This window comes from Apteryx mantelli, chromosome 2 (genome assembly GCF_036417845.1).
Source record: "Apteryx mantelli isolate bAptMan1 chromosome 2, bAptMan1.hap1, whole genome shotgun sequence".
Lineage (NCBI taxonomy): Eukaryota > Metazoa > Chordata > Aves > Apterygiformes > Apterygidae > Apteryx > Apteryx mantelli.
Genome location: NC_089979.1, coordinates 123,431,343 through 123,449,025, shown reverse-complemented (window position 1 = coordinate 123,449,025; position 17,683 = coordinate 123,431,343). Strand labels below are relative to the sequence as shown.

Sequence of the window (17,683 nt, the reverse complement as noted above, 5' to 3'; positions counted from 1 at the left end):
TACCTACAGGACAGTAGACTAGTCAGCATAAAATAAGGGGCTCCTTAACAGTGCTGAATTGCTGGTCTTGCTACCCTCAGGGATCCTTGCTTATCCTCTTAGCTCTGGAAGAAAAGTGTCTCTGACCTTCCCTTCCCTGGTGCCATGGAAGTGAGCTAGGAAAGTAGGGAGCAGGCGTGAACAATGACATTTGTGCTCTCCCTGCCCACAGTAGATTTCCTGGGATTTTTTTTACATGTAGGGACTAGCCTAGGGAAGAAAAGGATGCAGGTTGAGGCATTCATAGGCTGCTTGTGTTGCTGCTGGGCAGTTTCCAGCTTGTGATTTAGTAGTGAAATAATGATGTGCAATAATTCAGAACAGTCTCTCTTTCTACTGGTAGTAAATCTTCTGTCTTGGGAAAGAGACGCAAGATGTATTGCTTTCTGCCTGCTGGATTCTGTCCACGTTTAGGTGCCTTGAATACAGGAGACAACTATTTCTGCAGATGCACAGCTCTTCGAGTCTCTTTCTGCCATCATTTCCGTCTGTGCCAGTAGCAACTGTGTATAAATCCCACAATACTTATACTTATGGAGAAGTGAAATGGCCCTAGGAAGCATCTCCAGCACAAAGACTATGAAAAGCTTCAGGCAAACATGCCAAATAGTTTTTATTTCATGAAACTAGATGAGCCTTCAGTTTTTGCCCATCAGTTCTGCCACAGTGAGACTTTTTTTTCCCTTTGAAAAAGATGCATAAACATTTTTAACTGTATTGCCAAGTTAATCAGTGAAGATGAATGCTGCAGAATTTGTAACGTTAGTGTTGCTGGAGCGCAGTCACCGAATCCATCACAGGCTTTTTTAATATAGTTTGCAGGTACAAATTCAGTCCTACAATTTTTAAACTGCTTGAAAAGCAAAATTGAATACACAGATTCAAACTCATGCCTGCTTTCCTACCTACTGACCAGCAACATGAGACAAGCTGTGTCTCTCATCTACTATGCAGCAAAGCCCTTATTTATTTTTTAATGTCTAAACAGTTCAATACTTCGGAAGTTCTCAGTGCTGCAGAAAAAATTATGGCGCTTCTTTAAGTGTTTGAGTATGCAATTAAGCATCTCATCTGAAACTTGCACACTCAATAGTATTGGACTTTGCTACAAAGTTATTTCCTCTTTATGGTGTCTGCCAGCTGCTGAAGTATGCATGAGTACATTTGACATGTTAATGCATTCTAGTAATGGAGGCCCCTGATCAAGCTGCAGCCAAATGATCACAAAATAAATGTCCAAGGTAAAATCATAGACTGCAATAAATATGGGAAAACTGCTTGTCTTTGGTGATGAGTGAAATCCCCATCTCCCATCTGACGTGAAAAACTGGGCCCAATTGGTAAAACCATTACAGTCTTATGATCCAGCATCCCCTCTCGTCAGCCACCACATGAATTGTTTCCTTCTCTTTTCTTCTTGATTTTTTTCCCCTCCTTTTTTCAGAATCATTTGTGATGGGATCGTGCTATATTCCTGTAATTCTAAGTAAGGGGTATTCCGTAGTTTGACTTGCTCATAAATTAAAATCAAATACTTAGTTGTTACTAGTACACTCCAGTGTACCTGCTCCTACTGAGCTATACGCCCTTCCCAGTTCCCAGGAGCAGAGCTTTGTCCCTTGCCTTTCGGCTGATCTGAAGTAGTGGAGCCGGGTGCGTGCTGTCCCTGCATATTGAATGGCTGTGAGGGCTGCACAGGTATCACGCCTGCTGTCCTTTGCTTTGCGATATGGCGTACGTATCACTCACTTGCCAGATTCTGCACCCTGGATGCTCATGAGATGGCATTTGAATATAGCCCAGCTGGGGGATTTGTAATCGAATCGGCGGGAAGAGCAGCATTTTCTGCTCTAGCAGATAAGTGAGTGTCATCCAGCTTGTACCGATCCGCAGAACAAGTGCGTAACGTCAGGGACAGTCAGAGTATTATGAGATAGGCTTTTAACACCGCCGAAGTTGTCTCAGGATTTAACATGCTGAGAAGACAAGCTAATAATGAAAGACTTGTCTAGATGTCTATGTTGCTTTGACCCCCTATGTATTTTGTAGATGCTGATGGCCAACGTGAACTTTAAACCAATTTGTTGCATGTGTTTACATATGCAACAAACCGAGTTGCTGTATCACTTAACTACACGCAGAATGAATAGTTGACCATGAGCTGGTCTGACCTTTTCAGCTCTAATCAAGAAAACTGAAATATTATTTCAGCCTGTCAGCTCCAGTAATATGCAGTAAGATTATCTGGATCTAACCGAAAATGTCAAACACACTCTAATATGCAACCCATCAAAGTTAAGATGTATACGAACCAAGAACTGGTTAAGAATATAAATCTGAAATGTCTATGGTGCATCTCAATTGCTTAGATAAATTGTTCGGCCATTGATGAGGCCCAGCTGAAAACATGAATTAAAAATAAATCTTTGGATACATGCAAGATGTACAGCCATTTAAATATTAAAATGTATGTGATTTTGAAAGAGGAGTGACAGTACCAGTTTAGGATAGTACTGGAAAAACAGTGAGCAGTGAGTATACTAGAGCTCTAGTTACAGTCTTGCTAGCTACATTTTGTGATTGCGTGAGATCAGTGGTCTTGTGTAACCTCAGATTTTTCCATGTTAATTTTTAGAACTTGCTGTTTGTGAAATTTTTACTCTTTCCCAAAATAACCCTTTGCACAAGCTGACATGTCACTATCAATCTTATTTGTGTTAAATTTAGTATTAAGCATTTTTCCTAGGCTGATACTTTTTATGAAAAAGAATTATGTCTATTTTTAAAAGCTCCCTAGAAACCAACGCTGTTGTTAGTAGGTTATACTGTTTAATGAGATACTGTCTTTAGTTTCTTTGTCTCATCTTCAGAATTTCTGTCCTTGGTATTTTACTAGATACACAGGTGAAGGTTAAATCTGTCTTTCATAATTCTTTATTGAACATGAGACCAATTATCCATTGATAGAGTTTATGGATGGTGAATTTAACTTTGGGTTAAAATGGATGGACACAGTGAAAAGCAGCTTTGTATCCCAAGAAAATAGTATTTTGTTAGCTAAACAGTCTATCAGGATTGTTTAATTTTCACATCAGGATTGTTTAATTTTCACACAGTTGCTACACTAAAATGGGGTTGTTGTTTTTAATCTAATCATGGGTAGTTTGTGGATTTGAGGCATTATTAACTGAATTACTACTATTAGTAAAATGATGTTGGAACTAGATTATAATGAACTATCTGCAGCCTTGCTAAACCAGTAACTTTATTAAAAGAGCGTGTATTTTAAACTACCCACTTAATGCTATTTGAACTGTTCTGGTGAGGCAATGCTGCCCTCCCCTGGTATGCTGAGGAAGGTGGGAATCGTTATCCCCGTCTGAACAAGTTCAGGGCTTCATGTTAGAGAGGTGGTGGAAATTGCTCTTAAAAGACTTTAAGGTGCTTTCTCTATTAAAAGACAAAAGTAGTGGACTATACATTTGTGCTGTGCTTTTATGTATGCATGGTGCAGATGCGGATGAGTGCATAAATAATATATGGGAATACAGTGTGAAGACACAAGGTAACAAACTAAGGGCCGAGTATAGTTTGGGTGGCAGTTTGGAAGACAGATTGAAGACGGAATAAATAGGTAGCAGCAAGCTGCTGAAAGTCAGCAGGACCCTGCTTTCCAGTTACAGGAACTTTTTGTTTACAATTTAGTTTTACCTTATACGTAATGTTTAGAGATTTAACATTAATGATTACACAATTCTGCAAAAGCGAAGTAAATGGGATTATGGCCAATGATTTGCATGGGAATAGGATGAGCTCTTGTGCAAATGAAGCTACAGCAGAGCTGTCGTCATCTCTCGAGGGTTATTGATTACAAAGATACCACCTTGGGCTCAGGAAGTGCCCCATGGCAGATTCCTGAAAGCTGGGGAAGTATGCCAAAGAAATATTGCTATTTCATGGTCTGTTCGTATATATTTCTTTAAACATCTGTTATTAGCCAGTGCTGGAGACAGGATATTGGGGTAGGTGGTTCTTTAGTCTATCCTGGTGTGGCTGGGCTCTGTTAAATATGTGTGTTGCTATTTTTTGTTTTTGTCTTGCTTCTGTGTCTCACTGTTAGGCAAGTTCACCATAGTCCAGGTAGCAGAAAGAGATGAGCCTTGTTTCAAACATAAGAATTTTAGTTCCAAAATCTGACTGCATTCAGCTTTCTTTTCTTTCTTTCTTTCTTTTTTTTTTTAAATAATATGAAAGATAAAAAATATCCCTATCTTTCTAATTGAGATTTTATAATTGTTGGACAGCTTGCAAAACATGCTTTTCTCCCCTTGGCACATGACTTGGCTGCTGTTTTGTTTGCTCCGTGCCCCTCTAAATGCATTGGAGATTGGCGAAACACTAGAGAAAACTGGAGAGAGTACATTAAAATCTCTGGCTGATGTATTTTATTCATATCCTACATGTGAACAGATTGCCAAATTCAGGATCAGGAGGAGGTATTTTTCCCCAGACTGGTCTGCTAGGATTTACTTGAGGGCTTTGCTTGAGTGTGGGTTCCCAACCTGCCCTGCTGTCTTTCTGCAGCACATTACAGTGATGGCTAGTAATATTTTATTGCTCATCTTATGTTTATTAGAAGGTCGTGGGCGTTGTTTTATGCCTATGGTGCCTGCCAGTCCACAGAGTGGGTGTTTTGTGGACCATTTTGAACTAGACCCTAATTGCTCAGTCACCTGTGACTGTGGCAGATGGGACCTGAAGATCCCAGTGGTCCTTTCCAGGCTTCTGTTTCCCAAGTGACTTTACTGACTGCAAAATAACAGTATTTACCTTCATGGATGTAAGCTGGCTGGTATTCAAGTGTGAATCACTATGACGTTTTCTCCCATTTGGTTTATATGTCTAGAATGAGCACTCATTTCGAGAGCTAGCTGTAAAACCACTGCAGATATAGTTCCTTAACAGTTAAAGGTGAGCTAAATCAACACTCAGGCACATAATTTCATCTTTCCCTTTGTGACGTCCTGCCATAGCAAAAAGTTTTTTGTTGTTGGTTTTTGTTGGCTTAGCGTTCTGTCAGCATGGCATCCCAAACTGGCTCATCAAATAGTTATGTGAATGGCAGTGCTAGCACAAGGGAGGGAGCAAGTTTGTACGGCTGGAGCAAGGAGGAGGCTGGGATTACCGTGCTGATTTATATCAGCTTAAACTGCTGTGGAATTGCAGTCTCTCTTTAAAACAATATTTGCTTATCTTTTGTTTCATATTTCTGGTTGTTCTATAAAGCAGCAGGTTGATGTCTTCTGTGGTATGCATCATCCCTACAAAACCCCTATAAAACCCCCAAAGTGATGTCATTCTTTGACCTAGAATGAATATACAAGATCTAAAACTGTGTAACAATTATCTTTCTTCTCCATAACTTTTGCAGGTTTTAGGACTGCTGGTGTGGACCCTGATTGCTGGAACAGAATACTTTCTATATCCAGCCTTTGGCTGGGTGATGTTTGTAGCTGTCTTTTACTGGGTTCTCACCGTCTTCTTTCTGATCATCTACATGACAATGACCTACACCAGGATCCCCCAGGTGCCATGGACCATGGTGGTAAATACACTTAGTCTTTGTTGTTGCTACACTTTTGGGGTTTTGCTGGGTGCTGAAGAGAATAAAATATTAATGTATTCTACAACTGTAGTTAATCCACTGTACTGGTGACTTTTGCAACTTTTTCCCTAACAACTGCGTTTCTGCATACCTCCAGAGTTTGGCCTCTTTATTACCCAGACACTTTTAAAAACATTTTCTGTGGTGTTCCACCATTTTGTTCATTGGTTGATCAAGTGACTTTATTTTTAATAATGTGCATGTGATTCATATTTATGCACAGTGGCCTTTCTTCACCCCCCCCCCCCCCGTAGTGATTATATCCCATGAAGAATGTTGAATCTGTTTCTGCCCCTGAGCTAACAGACCTGGCCCTAGGGTTTAAACAGTAGAAATCCCTACCTGAGTCAACACCATGAATTGGAAATGGGACCCTGGATCTTAAACAGGAGTCTTCCTGTGCTAGGGCAAAAGAAAAGGTAGTTCAGAGGTAGCAGCAATCTCGCGAGCTATATATGGTCTACTGTAAAAATGGTGCTGCAGATTATTAGTGTTTATATATGTAAAATACCTCCCATGTAATCCTTTGATATTAGCTCAAGACTTAATGAAAACTAGATAAACAACTAATTTAAGTACAGAAAAATGTCATGGGCACCTGAAATTCAGGTCCAAGTTCTGTGGTTTGAATAATCCCTGCTGGCAATACCTCTCAACAGTATATTTCTTACATGGTTGTTGTAACTGATGCTGGTTTTAGTGAAATAAATCCTAAAAATCATTTTCACCTCAGTCAACATCTATTTGTGACCCATCCAAGAATTACTGCAAATTTGGCTTTGCGTTTGCCTGATATAGTGAGATACTACTTTTAATTTTTTTATTAGCTAGGATTATTAACTAGAAGTTTGTTATTGTTCTGAAAAAATATATTTGAATTCTGTGTTCAAGCAGCTGGTTATCAGCTATACTGTGTATATGATTAAAATTGAGTACACTTTTTTTTTTTCTGTCTTCCATTGGTTGCTGTAACAAACCGTCAGCTATAGCAATTACTAATAAAAACAAGCAGGATTATGTTCAGATAGCTTCTCTGTTTTCAAGTTTCATGACCAGCAATTACCATTAGGGATATAACATTGTTACAGAAATGTTGGATTATTTCAATTACAGCAGTGATGTATCTGGGTATGTTTAGAGGTTGGGGTTTTTTTCATTGCATTTGATGTAAGTAAAGTACATTCAAAGGGAAAACATCTTTGCATCCATTTGAATCCAGTTTTAGTTATTACCCCTCTTTTATTAATTTAACAATATTATCAGGCAGTAGCTGCATGTAAATGAGTTGCCCTTGATCTATGTGGTAGACAAGCTGGAATATTTGATATGTTTCTGCTTGATACTGAGTGTATTTCTTGCTCTGAGTTACAAAGATATCACAGATAAGATCACATAAATGTAGGTCCAAACGGCAGTTTGCCTATATACTAAAAGGTAATTTGAAGAGAAAATAAATGCAAAACAAAACAAGGATACTTGCATTCCAGCTTGTTTTGCCCTAAGGTATTAGAAGAGCTGTTGGGAACAGCCTTCTTCCACTCCTGGCTGGCCAAGAAGAATGTTGGGCCTGCTTTCAGGGAGGTGTTGTTAATGTCTTTATTCACGAGGACATGATGCACGCCTTCTGAGTCAGTGAGTTGACTCCAACCTCCCCACCGTTCTCCAGAGTATTCTGAGTTTCAGTCTCTGCTAGTTGCTGCTCTGCCTCCTAAGGTGACAGTTAGCTCAGCCTGTGCTTATTGTATGCAGTATCCAAAATCCAAAGTTATCTGGACTTCTGTCATAAATTCATTTTTTGCAGGTTAAGCACATTACCAGATTGCTTAAGACATAGTTACTTTCTGCAAATTAACCTAAACAATACGTTCCAAAACTGCCTATCTTTAACAGTGCAAGTTTTTTGCTAAAACAATCAATTGAAGCTTTTAAAATCTGGTAAATCTGAATTTAAGAAGCAGATGGAAATTTAGCATGAACCATTTGGTTTGAGTAATATATTGGCAGTAAAGGCCCAATCAGCTAGCATTGCACTCCGTCTTCCCCAACAGTGTTATTTCCCAAAGCAGCACTTCTCAAAAATTATGTTCTTTTTTCCTTTCTACATGACAAGATATTGCAGGGATTTGTAGCTTTCCAGGGTAAATGAGTCTTTTTGGAACGGAAAATTTAAAAATAACAACAACAAATACTCTAGGCTATCAAATTTAAGGATTTGGAAATCACTGCTTTACAGAAGTTCTCCTGAGTCTGCCAACTGTTGGCATCCTGTCCTAAAATTTATGTTTTCACAGTTTATTACTGTATTGCCCAGCTAAGACAAAGAGAGTTGAGATTTGTAAGTAGAGATAATACTTTTTATTAAAATCAGCTGATATAGGTGAGATGAAAAACACTCATATAAGTTGAACCTCAAATCCCAGACCTTGGGTTCCGTCTGAATGGTGAGGGACTGCCCACAGCACTCTGTGGAAACATGGGTAAAAGTGGCTTTTTTCCAAATGTTCTGAAGTTGCAAGGATTTAGGAGTCACGGGAGACTGTGCATGCCCCCCAAACTGCTCTGAATTTGGTCAGACTGCATAGGCTGCTTGGTTGGCTTTTCTCAGTGCACCTTCCACAAGAAGCACTTGGGACAGGCAGGGCAGCCTCCACCCAATATGCCTTTAGAGGCCTTTCTGCCCTCAGCCTGAGGTTTTGTGAATGGCAGCAGATGGTGGCTGTGTGTACATCAGTGGTTTGGCTTGGAGCACTAGCAGTCTTAAAGTAAATCCTCCTGTTGTCTCCATTTGTTTCATATTGGTTTGGGTTTTTAAGCAGTTTTGTTACAAGCAAATTAAATTGTTTACAGAGGAAACTAAACCAAAGCTCCAGGGCTTGGCCTGTGGCAGCCTGCTGCATGTTAGTATTTCTTGGGATGAAGGCAGAAAGATCTGGACAAGTACATATTGAGGCCAGGCCACAGATGAGATGTGCACGCATGCACAGTTTCCAAACAATACTGTGGGAGCCCTTGCAGCGAATGTAGCTGTAGCTGCTGTGGACTGTGTGCTGCATGGGAAGGTGGATCTCCCTCCCAGCTGTGAAGCCACAGGCTTGGATGACTTCATCCATGTAACCTACACGTGTTATGTGAGCAAACAGAGGATGGCCTCAGAGGCTTCCATCTCTACTTTGTCTGCAGAGGCTTGCCCACCCCAAACTAATTTGTTCCTGACACATGGTAGAGGGAGACTCTGGGGCCCCATAGGTGACAGCTGCTCTCTTAGGCATGGATATGAGCTCCTGAGATGATTGGGAGAGAATAGTGAAATGATGACATCAGCTGCCAAAAAGGTTACCTACCTTTGTAAGTTTTGTGTCTGCTGGTTGTCATCTTGTCTCCCGAGGACAGTGTGGTCCCACTAGTCCGCACTCATCTCCCAAGCCCAGGACTCTGTTGAGCAAAGTGGCTGCAGTGGCCAGAACCCCAGGAAGATGTTTTGCCCCTCCATTTTGCCTGGGAAAACAAGGTACAGGATACCAGGCCCCAGTTTATTCAAGGTGTTCTCATGGCACTGCTGCTGCAGCTGCCAGATTTAGTTTGCCACTTCTCCCTTGCAGTGAAATGTCCAAACTTGGACCAGGATCGGGCAGCAGATACTGCAGTGACACTCAAAGGCCACTAGGAGGAACAAGAAGAAGGCTTTTTGCCTGTGAAGTCTCATGTAGGCAGTGGTGACTGAAGAGTGACATGTTAACAGATGGAAGCACAGTGTGGTGCTCCCTGGAGGAGCCTGCAGTCGGGCAAGCAAGGGTTTCTGAAATGGCTTTCCTTCAGAAGACGTTGAACCACATGTGTCATGGGAAAGTGCCGCAGTGGGCCAGACTCGATCTGATCTGAAGTTAAGTCTGCCTGAACCGATTGTCCTGGAGAGAGATGTGAGGAGCTTCCACACCAACCACTTCAAGTGCTGATTCACACTGTCTTGCACAGAGGGAATTGCTGATGTGGATACAGCTGCTGTCACTGCCTTCTGAACTTCTCTTCTTGGGCTGCAACTTTTGGGGTTTTTTTAGATTCTGTCAGAGCTGGTGACTGATGAATTCAGTAATGAATAATTGATGTATATTCCTAGCATCCCCTGGGTCACACCATGCAAGTTAATAAGTTGGAGCTGCTTCAGTCTGGCTGCATTTGGAGGCAACTGGGACAGCACAGTTAAGGGCTATGATACTTGTATGACGCTCTGGAGTGCAAACACGGGGCCAGAAGCTGAAGGGAGCAGATCACGTACAACAGTAGGACCTGGCTTGAACTGACAGTTACCAATTCCTGCAATTGTAAATGTGTGCAAAATATGTCACGGGTATTCCACTTAGCGCATCAGTGCATTAAAAGGGTATTTTATGGACAAATTCATATGCCTTGGACAAGTAGCAAGGTGGACTTTTTTTTTTTTTTTTAAGTATTAGACCTCCTGTGGTCATGACCTTGAAGTAGCAAGTAACTAAATTGCAAAGGATTACAATTATTTACTTTTAAAAAAAGAAACTCATACCTTTTTGTCTGTCTTTTCTCCTATCTGACCTGCCTGCTTCCTTCCTTTCCTGTTCTCTCTTGCATGCAAAACCAGAAAAAAATGCTCTTGTTCCTATTTTGTAGTGTTATGGGAGATCAATGTCTTCTCCTTTGTTTTTTTCTTAGCATTGAACATAGGTATCCTGAGATGTGAGTGCTTCTAAAAAAAAAAAAAAGAAAAAAAAGAAAATGCAACGTCTGCCATGGATCTTTTGACAACCCATGTAGTCCATTCAGACTGTTTTCCTTGATTTTATCTGTTTCTTTCTCCTCTCAAAAAAAAGACAGAAAGGAAAGGTACCAAATGGTGGAAGAATACTGACTGAAAAATTGACCCCGTCTTTATCTCCTTCAAAAATAAAGATGAAGTTTTGCAAGCTTTCTAACAATATTCTTTATGTGTGCAGAACTCATTCGCTCTGGCAGTGTATCATTGTATAAATTAGAAAGGTAATCAAATTGCAGTTTGTTTTGTTTTTTATAGATAATATATAGATAATATATAGATAATAAATACATTTTTGTATAATGTTATATTCCCACTGCCAAACATTTAGATCATGATAACCAAGCTCTGTCTTCATTTTCACTTTTGGAAAACCACAATACACTGGCTTTTAGACTCTTCTGGGTTCAGTGTGATGAAGAGAACAGAGTTTGTCCAGAGGTGCTTTAATGTATTTGAGTGTTAAAACTAAGCAGTTAAATTTTAATTTTATAGCTAAAGACTAGAAAGAAAGATCATTAGGAATCACATTGTATGTGTACATTATTATTTCAGAGGACAGTTTTGTCACGTTGCAGTAGAAAATGGTAGCAAATGTATTTGCATATGAATTGGTCATTTTGTTTTGTTTTGCAACAGGGTCTGTGTTTTAATGGAAGTGCCTTCATTTTGTACCTCATTGCTGCCATTGTAGATGCATCTTCAGTTACCAAAGAACTGAACAGTCACAATTACAACAGCTGGGCAGCTTCTTCAGTGAGTGCATTTTTTGTTTAAATCTGTTCTAGATCTAATAAAGGTGTATCAAAAGAAGGCTCGCTAGAGGTGAGGACTGAAGTGCATGTGTTCTGGATTTTGAAAAGCTACAGGCTGGTATAAAAGCTCATGCACAAAATCTACGGATAGCTGTAACTTAGTTCATAGTTCTTGGAGATGACTAGCAAGTCTGAGTACCTTCAGCCAGCACATGGCAGTCGCAGCAGAAGAGGCTGTAATGTTTTGAACATGATACTGCTTTCCCCTCCCCTGCCCCCATTTATTGCTAGCTCTCTTGGCAGAAGTTATAGCCAGGACATCAGAGTTAACAAATTGAGTGACCACTGAATAACTTCAGTGCACTTAAGTAACTTCAAAAGCAGCTTAAACTAACTCAGCTGACTTTATACTGATGCTGATAAGGTGCGTTCACCTTTTTGTGAGCTGAGGCATGCACACAGTGCTTTCGGGAAGTGCTGAAGTGGTGCTGCTGTTTCTGCAGTGCTCTTTCTGTTACAGCCTCTGCTTCTGATAAGCTTTTCTCTGGGTTCGGTGGGTAACAGTGATGTAACTTTCAAGTGTTTTAAAGTGGATGCAAATCGTTAATTAGTTTGACATTAATGGCTTCCTACTTAAATTTGGAGATTCAAGCCAGTCAGTTGATGTGGGTAAAAAAAAATACTCTTTTTTTTTTTTTTTTAAGAGCCTTATCACCAACTGAGTCAGTGAAGACCTTCTCTAGCTAGTTAGGGGAGTTGCAGAAGAACTCTTTGCTTGTTGCAGCAACATTGTTCAAATTCATTTGTTCAGAGTAACTCTGAATAACAGCTACTTTGTTGGCTGTTAGTGCATCTGCAGTTGTCCCCTCTGGCCTGTTCACAAATCCTGTCTTTTGTCTGCAGCTTATTTTATATAGTGATGAACACAGAGAGTTGAACACCTGCTCTTTGTCTTGGGGATTGGATAACTGCATCCCTGTTGCTTCTGTGGCGTTCCGGGTCTTCTCCTCTTGGCACTTCATAGCTACTGATCTATTACTCAGCCAGTGCTGTTGACAGGAGCTTGTTTGCTGCAAGATAAGCTTCCTTGCTGATTCAGATTTTATGCAAAATGCATGAAGGCTCAATATCTCCTGGGGTGTTTGGAATCTCTTCTAATACCTCCTAATATTATTTATCTAATGCGCTGTCTAAATAAGCTCTATTAAATGTAGATTCTTGCTCTCTGAACCCATTATGGATTTTTATGTGTGTTTGTGAGAATTTAGCAAATCAACTATTCCCCCAGTGGGCATTCTCTGTTGGAAAAATTTTAGATGGAGCTTTATTTCATAAGAAAACAAAATTATAGGAAATTAGGAATGCTATATTTTCCTTGTGTAGTCATTTTACATCACCATCTACAGTTTTTGGTGCTACAGATCAAGACTAACCAAGTCCTCTACTGGAGGACTCAGATTTATTGCCTGTGTACATGCTTAGTAGTGCCTTGTTGTCAGAGCTGAAGTGCTTATCCAGACCAATGATGGTATATAAGCAAGTGATGTTATTAGAAGCATAGAAGGATTTAGGCTGCAATGGACCTCCAAAGATTGCCTGGTCCAACCCCCCACTCAGAGCAGGGCTAACTTGTGTCAGGCTGCTCAGGGCCTTGTCCAGCTGAGTTTTGAGTTTTTCCAAGGATGGATATTGCACAACCTCTCTGGGCCCCTACTTCAGTGTTTGGTTACTTTCATCGTAATGTTTTCCCCCTAGTATTTAACTGGAATTTTCCTTTGTTATAACTTGTGTTTGCTCCCTCTTGTGCCAGCCCTGCTCACCTTCAAGACAAGTAGTGTTAACCCTGCTTGCAGTGTCAGCTTTATTTGGTTCAGCTACCAGCAGAAAACATTATGGTCTTATCATAAGCTGTCTATTTTGAACAACCTGTGGTGATTAATAGGAACTTTACTGCTGGCACTGAATTGGACTTTATCAGTACAACTGAATTAGTTCACAGCTGTTCTTTTGTCTACGTGTGCATATGCTGCAAGGACTGTAGAAGCAACACCACTGATATTGTATAGTTTTTACAGTCGTTAAATGTAAAATAAACCAAGCCTGCTGCAGAAGGCTTGTTCGGTAACCAATTTCTAACAAAAAGGTAATATCTCAACATGGTTGTAGTCACTATTATTTGCAGTGAGGAAAACCTTTATTCATTAGTAGAGAATTCATAGTAATAATTTTTCATAGAAATTATGATGCTCTAAAATATGTTTTCTAATATTGTTATTGTTGTTTTCCATCTCTCTACAGTTCTTTGCCTTCGTGGTTACCTCCTGCTATGCTGGGAATACCTATTTTAGCTTTATATCTTGGCGATCACGAACTTTGCAGTAAATATTTTGTTAAAATGAGTTTTGTAGTATAAAATACCTTGAGGATTATACTCGTGACAGAAGTCTGGAAGAAGGGTGAAGTCTTTTTGGATACTTCTGTTAAAATTGACATAATGTATTTTAAGCTTAGATTAAAATGAGTATTTATAATGCAATATCATCTTTAGTGACAGCTAACATAGTCTTTGTACTGTATCATAAAATTTCATACTGTTTCTTTTAAAATTAACACAGTATTTTTCTAGACATTGTGTAGATATTATGACTAAACCTTTAATAAACCTTACTTGGATGATGTGCCAATTTTGTAAATGCAACTTTTTAAGTGTTACATGTATACTTTTTGATACTGAATGCTACAAATCAACACTAAGATTGATATTGCCTAGTTACTATGTATAAAAAGTGACATTGTGCAAAAAAATCCCCAAAGGTTCAAAATAAATAAATAATTGACCCAACTTTGTGTGTTTGGTAAACAGGGAGTGGAGGGGTGGGTCTTTTATTCTTCAGAGTAGAATACAAAGTACTAAGAATTCTGATGATACTCTCAGTTTGCATATCCTAATAGCCTCTTATAATCATATTTTTACTGTTGCAGGAGACATCTGCATGAGATTGCTTTTGGAACCTCTTAATTTAGGTTTGAAGCTCACTGAAAGAGTGTTGCCTTTGAAACACATTATCTTAACAGGGTTTTCAAATCCAGCAAGCTCCAAGGCATAAGTCTAGACTCCAGTCCTTTAATGCTCAGTGTTTAACCTACTGAAAATATCACAAAGCACCTACTAAAGGTAATATTTTTTGTTTATCAGAGGTCTGGGGTTTTTCTCCCCCTCAGATTAGGCCAGTAATCTGTCCCAGTTCAAATTAGGATATTTAAATACTATTAAATGATGTAAAGGTTATATATAGAATTGTCAAAATACAGTGGCAGAAATGAAGAATTCCCTCCCTCCTTCCCTCTCTAATGGCATCATCTGTAAGTTGTTAGTTTAACAAACAAAGTTTTTAATTTGACTCTCATATTTAAATATCTTTGAGTCAAGCAAAAGTATGACAGAGGATTTTGACTTTCAAGACAAATACAAATTGCCTAAGAAATCTTTTCCAGGAATTATCTGAAGAGTAGGATCATGATTTTTTTTTTGTGTGTGTGTGTGTGATATTACTTAAAGTTTCTTCATTTAAAATTACTGGTAAATCCTTTCTCCCTGGTTTAAGAGGATTTGGACTCTCTTCCAGTCTTCAAAAACTGAGTTTGCCTAATATATTTAGTAATAGAGAAATCTTATTACTTCAAAAAACTTTTTTATTTCTCTGTGTAAGTAAATGGCGTGTGCCCTCCAGCTAGGAAGATTTATCAGCAGTCAGCTAATTCTGTTCTTGATCACATTGTTTTGTTCTTGACTATCTGTTGGAGTCACAGGATTTCAATATAAGGGAAGCCAAGATATTATTTAAATACCTATATTTGTCTGCAGATTGCATCTGGCTTGCACAACAAAGGTCAGGCTGTCTGCTGCTTGCTAAAATTATCCAGTTCTGAGAATGAAGAAGGGCTACCAACTATGCATCTTATCTACACAGATAAAATGTGTCATTAAATCCTGTATGCTCTTTTCCATTGCTGGAAAAAAATCAAAGGTGTAAAAATCCAAATGTCAACTGATAAAATGTGACTGGAAACATAACCAGAATTAAAATCTCATCAGTGATTTCCTGTCAATAAAAATACCTGAGTAGTAATAGAAATTCTCTCTGATATTTGGATGTACATATCTAAGCCCAAAGAATGTGACTGTTTGCATAAATGTTTCGTGATTTTGTGGTAACTGTCATGGTCTGGTCTAAGGTCATAAGCAAGACAACATTTGTGGATAGAGGTATAGCTAAGAGGGAGTAATGTTTCATGCAGTTTACCAAAAACTCTCTTGGAAACTAGATACAAGAAAACAGCCACTGCATGTTGGAATAAACCCATTAATGAAAGACAGAAACACACTATTACCATCTAGAGAATGCTTCTGGCAAAGTAACTACCTCATCTCTGAGTTTTTGGCCCTGATCCTCAGGGGAAGAAATGCAGATCAAGAGAAGAAATGCAGAATGTCTTCCAAAAGCAAATTTGGGAGCTAGAATGTATAATTCTGAATTTTTAAAAGTGAGTACTAGGCAGAGATTGGTTTTATGGTATTTCCCTCACTACCTTGGCCTTGCTTTGTTTCATAAACTATAACTTTACCTGCCTTTACACTTTCTCTTTAGAAAGAGAATCATCCCATTACCCATGCTTTTACTAACATTTCTCACCTATTCCCCAGGTAACAACTGTCTATTTTTCAGGTGATCTGAATATCTAGTTAAAATTGGAGCAATTAGTGCAATCTGAGAATTACTTTTGAAGTTTGCTGCTTCTATTTCAAGCCTGAAGAAAGGCATAAGCACCCAGAAGGTTATCTGTTTCTTCCAGTTGTATTAGTTTAATAAAAATGCTGACTTGCAAACTATGACCTGTGCTTTTGTATGTTCTAACATTGATAAGAAGATAAGCTAGCTGTGCATTACCATATAACAATTAAAACGAGATTTGTGGCTGTAGGCATTTCTTTGTATTTATAAGACAGAAAAAAACCTTATTTAAAAGAACTGTTAAGTGATGAAATCATTAGTTAAGTCCTTAATACAGATATTTAGAAGAATAAAAAAGATTGAATCAACTCGCAAAATGAAACGTTATAAATACGTTATAAATAACTTGTTTCAAACAAACAGTATCTCTGAAAAATGCAGGTCACCCATATATACCCATGTGACATGCTAGGATGGTAAGGATACTTGATGTCAACTTATGGTGATCAGTCTTCTATTTTAAAGAGTTGTCCACACCTCTTATTGTCATCATACCTAATGCACTTGCCAAGATGCAAGTAAATAGTAGAAGAATTATAATCAAAGCTTCAAATTCAGCAGTGTTTTAGATGTTGAGTTTGTGCCAGTGCTTTATGGAAGGTGCCTGTATTTCTGTGAGTATAAAATATGACTATTACTCTACTTGTTTTAATGTAAAGGTGTTTCTGTTTCACTGGGGCTGAATTCACATCATAGAGCCCCAGTGAAGAAATTAAGAAATAAACAAGCTGAATCAGTGAGTAAGAAAAGAACATTTCTTAATAGAAAGTGCAGAAGTTACTAGAACCTTCCTCCACAGGGCTTGCAAGAAAGCTATATATTTATATACATGTTTCTGAACTTGAATGGTAGGGAGAAGTAGAAGAGGAAAGAAGAAGCTTTTTAGAAAAAGCTCCTCTTTCTCCACAGCTAGCGTTTTACTCTTGTGCAGATTAGCAATGTTGTAGCTTTGATGTCTTAATGAGATAAAATTTGGTGGGAGAGGTAATATCTTTTATTACCTCTCCCAACAATTTTTGTAGTTGTAATATCTTTTATTACAACTACTCGCTGGCCTAATAAAAGCCAAAGCGTATATACTACTTGGTTTAATACGGACTGCTGCCTACAGGTACAAACCCTGTCTTACTCCATAAATTACTTAGGCTAGCCCTTTATCTGTGCGGGAGATATACTTCAGTTACCTTTCGTCCCTCCTAAGACAATTTGAGTAGCTCAAGGAGCTATTTTGATACCTCAGTTAGATCTGAGAAGAAGGCATATCCTAAGTGCAGACAAAAGAAATAAGGAGATGGGGTTACTCTTCCAGTGAACGTAACGGTGATGTACAACCAGCTCAGAGGTCCCCTATTACCTTGCTTGTCTGTGAGCTGTTTTCTTCAAAACCAGATGAAATGGTGCTATGGATCAGATAGCCAATGTATTCAGAAAGCAAAACAAGAAGTTATTTTTAAACTTGAGGAAATATATAGGTTCCTTTGCTGAGTTTTGTTAGTGCCTCTGCATGATTTAATTCAAACCGTGGTTGAGGCATTCTGACATTCATTACACTTTTGCCTGTTGCTGCCCATTTAACATAAGCATTTATTGTTTATGAGATCATGAACAGGAGGCTTGGGTGGGTTTTTTTTACTTTTTGGCAAGAATG

The 17,683-nt window shown here is 38.9% G+C and overlaps 1 protein-coding gene across 1 annotated transcript in view; it reads left to right on the top strand.

Moving 5' to 3' along the window:
- CMTM8 (CKLF like MARVEL transmembrane domain containing 8) overlaps positions 1 to 14,072 on the top strand; it is a 37,668-nt gene extending 23,596 nt beyond the window's left edge. The window contains exons 2-4 of the mRNA XM_067292462.1: positions 5,471 to 5,644; positions 11,127 to 11,243; positions 13,541 to 14,072. Of these exons, the coding sequence (XP_067148563.1) occupies positions 5,471 to 5,644; positions 11,127 to 11,243; positions 13,541 to 13,624 (375 nt within the window). The 3' untranslated portion in view covers positions 13,625 to 14,072. The remainder of the gene's footprint in view (positions 1 to 5,470; positions 5,645 to 11,126; positions 11,244 to 13,540) is intronic.
- Positions 14,073 to 17,683: the final 3,611 nt, after the last annotated feature.